This window comes from Canis lupus, chromosome 9 (genome assembly GCF_003254725.2).
Source record: "Canis lupus dingo isolate Sandy chromosome 9, ASM325472v2, whole genome shotgun sequence".
NCBI lineage: Eukaryota > Metazoa > Chordata > Mammalia > Carnivora > Canidae > Canis > Canis lupus.
In genome coordinates, this window is record NC_064251.1 from 48,845,690 (window position 1) to 48,855,971 (window position 10,282).

At 49.4% G+C, this 10,282-nt stretch overlaps 1 protein-coding gene across 4 annotated transcripts in view; it reads right to left on the reverse strand.

The window, feature by feature from the left end:
* NCBP3 (nuclear cap binding subunit 3) overlaps positions 1-2,515 on the reverse strand; it is a 38,752-nt gene extending 36,237 nt beyond the window's left edge. For 2 of the 4 annotated variants that reach the window (XM_035720399.2, XM_035720400.2), the window contains exons 1-2: positions 2,271-2,500; positions 110-175 (exon numbers count right to left, since the gene is read on the reverse strand). In XM_035720399.2, the coding sequence (XP_035576292.1) occupies positions 110-175; positions 2,271-2,453 (249 nt within the window). In that variant the 5' untranslated portion in view covers positions 2,454-2,500. Of the gene's footprint in view, positions 1-109; positions 176-691; positions 793-2,270 lie in introns of all 4 variants that reach the window. The other 2 variants (XM_025476058.3, XM_025476054.3) reach the window with 2 other exon arrangements.
* Between the last annotated feature and the right edge of the window lie 7,767 nt (positions 2,516-10,282).

Here is a 10,282-nt window from a genome sequence, read left to right on the forward strand (position 1 = left end):
CAAAAGAAAAAAGGAGGTAAAGAGTAACTGGTGTTTCACAAGTTCTAGGGGCCACATCCATTAAGTTCACCTGCTTATCAAAATGAATAAATAAATTATGGTGTCTTACCTTGGAGGTAACATCAATTCCGGTGATGAAGCTACCAGCCTTGTTTTCATATCTTCTGCTTGTGTCCTAACGCACGGAGAAAGATTAAGAAATGCTAAGAGAACTGAAGAAGGGGCAGCCCGGTGGCTCAGCGCTTTAGCGCCGCCTTCAGCCCAGGGCCTGATCCTGGAGTCCCGGGATCGAGTCCCACATCAGGCTCCCTGGATGGAGCCTGCTTCTCCCTCTGCCTGTGTCTCTGCCTCTCTCTCTCTCTCTGTCTCTCATGAATAAGTAAATAAAATCTTAAAAAAAAAAAAAAAAAAAAACTGAAGAAAAACACATAATAATAGACAGCCCTGCAACAGATTCCTTTTGGATAGTCATTCCTTTCAGCAATCCTTCCTCACTCTGACAACCCTTTATTATGAGGAAGTGTGTCTCAGTAACTTCGGGTAGTAAGCAATCAACCACTCTAACAAAAAGTCTTTTCTAGATCAGATCCTGTCCCAAACCTTAACCAAATCCATCTGCTTAAGGTATTTATGTAAATGAAAATATACAGGCTTTCATGAAAAAGGTCCAAGTTAAGTAAGGCACACTCACTCATCTCCCCAGCCCACATAGGACAAATTCATCGTATCAGGCCACCAGGTGGAGCACAAGTCTTCACCAAAATGCAGAAACTCCAGACTCACCTAGACCTCCTGGGAAAACACAGCACAGTGCAATGAAAAGAGGATGGGATTTGGAAGCCGAAGACTGAAGTCACAGCTCTGAGATTCACTAATTACACAACACTGTACAATTCCTTTCGCCTCTCTGGGCCTGGGTTTCCTCCACAGTATCTGCCTACCTTCCTGACCTCTTTAACGGCTCTCCCATTTGCTCTACGGAACTTACCATTTCTCCAACAAAACAATTTTGTTCCCATCTCAGAGCCTTTGCACCTGCTGTCGCCCCTGCTGGGAATATGTTCTGCACGTGGTTGGCTCCTTTTTGTCAGTCAGGGTTCAGCTTAAATGTCAGTATCTGAAACCACCTCCCTGACCATCCCCTACCATTTGGCTTCTTGCTCTGCACACCTTCCCTGTCTTCTGCACTCCTGTCCCGTTAACGTGTTTTACTTTCTTCAAAGCACTTACCACTATTAGAAATTCTTTATTTGTGTCTTCCAACTAAAACATAAACGCCAGGGAAGACTTTGATCTTGATCTTGACGAGTGCCTACATTGTGCCTGGCACATAGTAGGGATGCGGTAACCACATGTTGCACCGAACGAATAAAGGATGCGATCTACTTCACAACTACAGTGATACTTAAACAACGTAACGTAGTAAATGGTAAAAAGCCACCATGTTAACTGTTGTTACTAGGGTCCTTTATCGTTTACTGTCTTTAGTGATCCCATCTTCTTTCCCTTTTCCCACAATTTCGGTTTAAAAAGCCAGACTTTGCTGACATGGTAAAAAAGGGGTTCATGTCAGACGAGAAACCGAGTACATACATAAGAGCCATGCAGGCCCGAGATCAGGCCTCAGAACCCAACACAGGACCACCGAACCAAAAGCAAAGCCCCTCTCACTCCCCCGCTAGGTGCTAAGAGACGGAGCACGCCCCGCCCCCGCTGGTTCGCTTGTTTGGGTCTCACTAAGGGTCACGTGTTTGCGGCCAGGTGTAGGTGCTACAGAGCAAGGAGAATGGGGCCGGGAGGACTCTCAAGTCACAAAAGAAACCCGAAGTTTCTGCAGCTGACAAGTCCGACCCTCCAAGAGGAGCCGCGAGCGCTCCGCTGAACCAACAGGAGCTCCACCGGAGACTCTGACGCCGGCGTCCCGGCCCGGGGCCCCACCGTGATTCACCTCGCGCCCCCAGACAGCCCCAGCCCGCCCTGCCCGCCGCCCCTGCACAGCCTGGCTCGGAGGCGGCAAAGGGGGTGTCCTCAGCACCCCCAGGCTCCCCCATCTCCAGCCCCTCCACACCTATTTCCGGGCGCCCGGCGCCCCTTCTCCCGCTCCCCGTCTCTCCCCGAGCCCGGCGCCTCCGCCCCCTGGGCGCTCCCTCCCCTCTTTCCCTTTCCCCCGACTTCCCCGGCCCCGGCGCCGGCCTCCTCCCCTTCCGGCCGCCGGGCCCCGGGGGCCCCAGCTCGGCGACCTCCTCCTCGCCCCCGCCCCCAGCCCGTACCGGGATCAGCTCCTTCAGGGAGCGCCGCACCGGCACAATCTCCAGCTCGCCCTCCTCCACCTCCATGGGCTCCGGCTCGCCACGCTCCAAACCAGAGTCCGCCTGAGGCGACGGGAGCCCCAGGGCCGGCCCCGCCGGGGCCTCTGCCTTCACCGACACTCGCAGGCCCCGTACGGCCGCCATAGCCGCCTGCCGGCCGCACCACTGAGAGCCCGCCTCGCACACTCGCCGGCTAGAGCGCCGCCGCCACTGGCCATAGAGCAGCGGCCGCTGCTCCCTAGAGTGTCGCCTGCTGCGGCTAGAAGCGCCACACCCCTCCCCCTCAGCGCCGCCGCCCCCTGGTGGCGGGAGGGACCCAGGACAGCTGGAGCGGGACGGGGTGAGGAGAAGGCGGGCCCGAGTCGGGGGACTGGGGGCCGGGCCTGCCGGGGGGGGGGGGGGGGGGTGGGCGCCGGGGGGAGGTCCCTGCGGTCGCGCTTCGAGGATAGGCACGCCTTCGACAGTGAACCTGTTATAAAAGGCAGCGTTACTGCATGATCACTATGTGTCATTGACTGTTCTGAGTGCTTGATATCTTACAACTCTATTTAATAGGTGCTGTTATTACTCCCATTTCATGTATGAGGAAACTGAGGCATAGAAATTTCACGGTGACAGGCCATTTATTTTACTTATCATCTATCTATCTATCTATCTATCTATCTATCTATCTCCACGTAGAGCATGGAGCTCAATGGGGGGCTTAAACTCAAAACTCAGAGATCAAGACCTGAGCTGAAATCAAGAGTGGGATGCTCAACTGAGTGAGCCACCCAAGCACCCAGGTGACAGGCTATTTAAGCAATAAAAACAATCTGAGCCTAAGGAGTCTGGCTCCAGAGCCCAGAATGAGCCTTGGTCTATCACTTCCAGCCAGTTGGTAGGTTTACAACCTACTTACCTTGCCAACCTTTGTCTCTTTCGAATCTCCCAATAAGTGGCCCATTTTATATACACAGATATTGAGACTTCAGAAGGGCAATGAGCTGCCCAAAAGCCAAGAGCTTAAACCCCAATTTCCTGACTCCCCAGAGCTCAGTCCACTGTAAACTCCTGAGTATGTTCTTGCAGCATTTTTAAAAAGATTTTATTTATTTATTTATTTTTTTAAAATTTTTTTATTCATGAGAGACAGAGAGAGAGAGAGAGAGAGAGGCAGAGACACAGGCAGAGGGAGAAGCAGGCTCCATGCAAGGAGCCTGATGTGGAACTCGATCCCCGATCTCTAGGATCACACCCTGGGCCCAAGGCAGGTGCTAAACCGCTTGAACCACCCAGGGATCCCTCTTGCAGCATTTCTAACAACCTGGTTGGGAGACAGGGGCAAAGAATAATTTTCAATTTTCCTCAAGGCTTCCAGAGGGCACCACTGGTCAGTTTTTGCTTTGAGTCCTGATTTTGCACCTTCCCTTCCCTCCCTTACCTTAGGCTAGATTTGGCCCCTATCTGGGCCTGTCTTCCCATCTGAAGAGTGTGTAAGTGGGACCCCTAGGGTCTCAGGCTCTACTAGCTTGAACCATGGAGGAACAAATAATTATAAACCAAGGGAGAGCATAATCAACATCAAATGTGTCTGGGTTTCAAACTGACTAGCTCTGCCCCTTACACCACATAAGCCACCTTGGCAAGCTATGTAACCCTTCAATATCTCAGGTTCTTCATCAGTAAAATGGGATAATATTACCCCTCAAAGGAGACTGTGAGGGTTGAATGATATGTGTAGATGTAGGACCCCAATAGAAGGAGTACAACACATCAAAGTTTTTCTGAAACGTGGGCAGAATCACAGCACAAACACAAGATGGGGCTCTTTAGAGGGCTAGTTTTGTTTTGAGAAAGGGACTCATAGTTACAAGTTGGATTAATGCATGGAATGCATTTGCATGAATTTTTAAGAACATTTCAAAGAAATATTTTTGTGCTTTGGGTGACAATCACACACCCCACGATTACACTTGTTTTCTAGGCCTGCAGAGGTGGGGGATGGGGAGGGGCGGACACAGTCCTTCCTCAGCTGTTACCTCAGGAGGCCAGCAGAGAAAGTTGGGCAGACCCTCTCCCCACAGGATAGGAGCCTTGTTGCTTGAGGATTCAGGCATCGCAGTTCAGCACAGATCAGAGGAAAACCAGTTCCCTGGGGGACCTCTAGCTGGCAGGAGAATTAGGAATCCAGAGCAAGCCAGGGAACCAGGCAAACACCAGGGTTCCGAGACTCCTGCCAGGAATGCCTTTTGTGCCTTTCCTTTTTGGTCACCTAATTTACCCCTAACTCATTTCCTTCACCTCTGTCCTCAGTGCAGAACTAGGAGGGGCAAAGAATAATTTTCAAAAAAGTCAAAAAACATGACTTAAATATAAAATGAACACATGTCAAAGCTTTATTAATTGATTAATGAATGAGGACATCCATAAGATGTTAACATTAATTCAAAGAGAATTTGAAAATGAATACAGAGTTGGTCAAAGGAATGCTGAAATAAATTTAACAGCAAAGGTTATTGCCCTACAATGCAAGAAAGTGCAACTTTGGGGTTCCCCTTTTTACCAGACAGAAAATATTTGCATTGCTATTGGACAAGAATCATTTACTCATTTTAAGTTTCCTATGAACTAGCTTCTATCCTCATAGAGTCGTAAAATATCCTAATCAATAGTGAATCAGAAGTCAAGCAAATGTACACATCCCTAGAAAATCAGATGATCCCCAGGTGAAACTGGCATGTTGAACAACACCTGACACCACGCTGAGAGGACATCAGTCTAGTTCTTTTTCCTATTTCCAAGTCTGGATGATTTCTTATTAACAGTAGAAACCAGGAGAGTGGGACACTGGGACAGACAGGAGAGAGAATTTCACAAAGGAAGTGATCAAGTGTCAAATGCAGCAGAACTTGGCTTGGGTCTAGAGGCTTGTTGGCTGTTGGCAACCTTGAGGAGAACAGTGTCCATGAAGGAGAAGGTAGATTAATGGTGGAATGTGAAAAAGTATGGACAAGTCTTTTAAAAATTTTGTGAAGATGGAGGCTAGGGGACAAGGGAGGATACTAACATGGTCTTCTATAGGCTTCCATTTTTGGGGGAATTGGCCACACCTTCTCCTTTCTCTCTCTCATTCATAGAGAAGGGGAATAAAAATAATAGAAGCCTACCTCTCCTAGGGTAACAAAAGGAAAAGCAATAAAAAGATAATAGAAGCTTCTAATGAAATCAAATGCTACTGGAGGATTGGTAACATGGTCCAGTGACCTGAGGTGATGCCTATTCAGAGATGTCCTTTAATGTAGCTTTAAATTGGGTACACACAACCCCATGCCTCACATGCCCCAGTTCATGTCTATCCTTGGAACATGTACAGGTTGTTAAGGAAAATGTCCACAGTTAAAGGAAAGCTCGTGAGGCAGCTGACCCTAGTGAGGGAGTTGTATCCATCTTGCCCAACCTCCTACACAGCTAAATTCTTGAAAGGACTGTCTTCCCTCCTTTTCTCTATCTGACCTAACTACTCTGTATCATGGACACTGCTGGTCACTCCCTAGTTCTTGAAATTACACACACTCTTCCATTAAAAAGCCACACTTGGTTTTCCTTTTTCGCCTTCCCTGCTCTGCTGCTCCTGCTCCAGTACCTTTTCGGGTTCTTCCTCTTCACCCAATATTAACAGTTGTTTAGGACTCAATCCTAGATGCTCTTTCTCCTCACCCCATACTCAATGTCTAGGCCATCTTATCCATGACTTCCAGTTCTCCTGCCGTACATTCCTCAAGTTCCCCACATCCTCATCTCTATTCTCCTCTCTCCTCTGAGCTCCAAACCCAAATGTCTAACTGCCTACTGCACATCTTCCCTTGAATGTCTCATGGCATCCCTGTTCTCTTCCATATCCCTCATGTCTATCCGCTTCTTTCCATCCTCTTGGCTATCATTCCTCGTTATTCTTTCCATCCCAGCCATCATCATATCCTATCTTGTCTGCAGTGGCTTTCCTATTGATTTTTCTGTTTTGTTTTTTTTTCTGGTTCCTCCACCCTCATCCTTCCTCCACACTGTAGCCAGACCGATCTTTTCAGTATGCATTCTCCAGGCCTGCCCTCCTCCTCCTCACTCCCAACATCATCACCTCAGTTCTTGGTTGGGCATATAGGTGAGGCGTAGGGGTTGGGGGAGGGAGGGATGGACAGGTGGGACATGGGGGATTCTTAGGGCAGTGAAACTATTCTGTATGAAACTGTAAGGGTGGATGGATACGTGATGGTATACCTTTGTCAAAACTTATACAATGTACAACACAGAGTGGACTCTGAAGGAAACCGTGGTCTTTAGTAAATGGTGTATCAATACTATCTCATTGGTTGTAATAAATGTACCATACACAGTAAGGCAAGATGTTACTAACAGGGGACCTGAGGGGTAGGAGAGGAGGCTGAGAGGGTATAGAGGGTATATGAGAACTCTTTGTACTTTACTCTCAACTTTTCTATAAACCTAATACTGTTCCAAAAAATAAAGTCTATTAATTTTAGAAAATCCTGACACCCAGACTATATCCCAGACCAATTAAATCAGGATCTCTGATGGTGGATCCCAGGCATCAGAGTTTTTTCAAAGCTTCCTAGAAGATCCTAGCATGTAGGCATGTTAATAACTACTGCTTTTTTTTTTCAAGATTTATTTATTTATTCATGAGAAAGAGAGAGAGCCGGGCAGAGACATAAGCGGGGCAGAAGGAGAAGCAGGCTCCCCATAGGGAGCCCGGTGCAGAACTCATTCTGGACCCTGGGATCATGACCTGGGCCAAAGGCAGACACTCAACTGCTGAGCCTACCAGGCATCCCAGTAACTACTGTTTAGACTGAATTCAGAATGGGAGAGGCAGACCACAGCTGGGAGCCTTCTCTCAGCTTTGGAGTGGTTTTCCCAGGAAAGTGGGTAGATATTGGCACAACTTGTCTTAAAGAAGGAGATGGGAGCAACTGAGGGCAAGGGGATCCTCTTCTGTGAAAGTTCAGGTGCCTTAGTGATGGTCCCCTGGACTCAGGGAGACCAAGTAAACAGGTTTAACCAGCTCCTTCCTATGTTGCAGTTCCCCATTATTCCATTCCATTCTGTCGGCATAGACATGTCTGGGCCATGGGAGATAGGCTCTTGAGGAGACCAAAGGGCTAGGGAGGTTAGGGGTGTCACAAGGCTCTTAATGCAGACAGCATCAGCCAATTGCATGGACCGAGGCTAGGAAAGTAATCAGTCTTGCTGAGAATGGAACAGAATGAGCCAGGCAGTAGCAGGAAAAAAAAAGAGCCAGAGCAGAAGGCATCTGAGAGAGGAGGCGGGAGGGGCTTCCACCTACATGCCTAGGAGTGTGAGGCAGTAGCCTTTGGAAAGCCAAGGGGCTGGAAATCTGGGTTATAGCTTCACGGGAGGCCTGAGCTAGTTTATAGGCTGAGTAGCAGGAACAGGAGACCAGAAAAAGCCAGAGATTTACAGGCCAGAGAATGGCCTTACTAGGGATCAAGTGGAGAGAACGGGGTCCCTGGAGGAAAGACCCCATCTTGTGATACAGCTGAGAGATGCTCTTTGAATGGTCTTCACCATGGTGGAACAGTCAGTGGCAGATATAGGTTGAGAAAGTGACTTAGTCAGTGGGTGTGGTTGCAATTCCTGGCCCTTGATTCCAGTCTTGGTGCAAGGGTGTCTCTGTGGTTGTAGACAAGGGAAGGCTTCCTGAAGGAGGTGACTTGGAGATGGTGGGGGCTTAGGCAGTGGGGAGGGCAGGGAGGGTGACCACAAAGCTAGGGTGGCTAATGACAGAATGGTCAGCTTGAAGTCAGGGAGGGGACTGGCAGCTGTCCTGGAGAATGAAAGGATCTAGACTTCATTCCCTGGGACATCCTAGCTGGAGAAATAAATGAATCTGAGAGCCCAAGGACAAAGCCAGTTCTTTGTGTGTATGGCAGAGGGGACCGGATAGGAGATGGTCATTTAAGCTATGGCCACCCAGTCTGGCAGGAGACTGGAGTGGTGCAGGGAGTCCTTGCAGGTCAGGGCTCTGTTCTGCAGGTGAGATGGAGGGCATACCCTTCCCCAGACCCTCCTGGCCTCCTCCTGAGCCTCAGTTAACCCCCAGTGTCTAGTACCACGCATCACATGGCTTCCCCTGGCCTCCCTTGGCAGGGTCCCAATGGCCCAGGAGGCAGGCCTGCTTATTTGCCCAAGGGGAGGCTATGCAGGTGTGCAAGCCTGTGTGTGTGTCTGGGACTAAGTAATCTGTGGGGTGTTTATATGGATCCCAGTATGTGTCTGGGTGATCCCTTGGGAAAACTGGAAACCTCAGTTGCCTTTAGCCCCCCCTCCCTCTTCTATTTCAGGCTGAGACCATATAGGATGATAGGGATTGGGAGGAGCAGAGACCAAAGTGCCTGCAGGTTCCAGAGCCCAAAGAGATTGCAAGTTATCAGGGCCTCCAGGACAAACCCCAGACTACCCCCTAGTGTCTAGCTAAACACCACTGGCCTAGGCTCAGCTCTCCTGTGTGGTTAGGCTTGGAAGAGCAGCCTCTGTCTCTGATTTTCCTAGATAGGCTTTTCCTGTGTGGAGTTCTCCATTTTCCTGGCAGCTGATGTGGGCAGACAGGGTGGGTGGGTGGACAGGGGACCTGGGCCGTAGTCTGGTTCTTCCCTGACTTGCTATGTAATTGAGTGAGACCCAGTTTCCTGGGCCTCAGTTTCCCTACCACAGTGTGCCTCCTAGAGTGGCTGTCCTCATAGGGAAATGACACATACACCCGTGGTCCTATTCAAAGTTCTTAAGCATGACAATGTGGCCAATCAAACCCAGGCCCAGGGCTTGGTGACCAATGCTTGGGATGAACCAGCCCCTTGGAGGTGGGGCTGACTTTGACAAGCAGGGGCAGGGATGGGGGAAGGCAGTTTTCCAGTGGATAGGCCTAAAGAGCTGTGGCGAGTAAGGAGAGAATGGAGTGTGGGGTGTGGTCAGGACAGCATCCAGAGGGTAGTAGGGCTGATGGCAGGGGCCTCAAATGCCAGGCCGACCATTGGAGAATCATGGAAGGGTTCTGAGAGGGATGGGCATGGTCAGGTGGGTGCCTGAAGATTGCTCTGGTAACCAGTAAGAGGATGGATTAGAGTCCTAAGGACTAAGGCCAGGAGACCACTTGAGAAAATGAGATAGTGGGAAGGAAGTAGAACAGACCTACACATTGGTCTTGACATTGGGGAAACTTTTGTCTGGCTACCAGTGCCCATCTTAGAGAGGGTTTGGTATAATCACTCATGAAACCTTCACAGGATGACCAGGAAACATGCAGTAACAGCTTTGGTATCCACTTCTCAGACAGCAAAACTGATCAGCATGCTGGGTAACCTTTGGCTTGGTCTCCTGGTTGGTCTTGTTTCAACTAGCTGGGAACTCCACAGATAGGTAAATACCGATCATGCAAGATGTGCTGAGCCTCTAAGGCTGGTTCCAGACAGCCCTAGAAGCAGAAAGTTTTCTTTCTTTTAAGGGCTTCACTTGCTGAGTATTTACTATATACCGAGTACTGCATCAGATGCTTGGCACAAAGACTTCATTTAACTTCACAAGAACCCCCCCCGAGGAGGTGCTGATATTATCCACATTCTACCAATAAGGAAACCAAGACTCCTCCAATGGCTTGCCAAAGATCACACACAGCTTTTCTTTTAAATGGGAAAGCTTGGATTCAAGCTCAAGCCAGTCTGACCTCAATGATGACTCTTCATGATGGCCACGGAGGGCGTACTGTGAGCATGAAACCGCAGAGGGCAGAAAGCCCATGCCGGTGCCCAAGGCTAAAGGGGCCCAGTAAAGACACTGGGCTCATGTCACAGGGACTCCTGTGGTGATGAGGAGTGGTGATGGCTCCCAAGGATCAGACCTTGGGCTCCCTAGGCCCCTGGGAAACATGGGCATCCCACTGGCCCTAAACACCCTGTTCT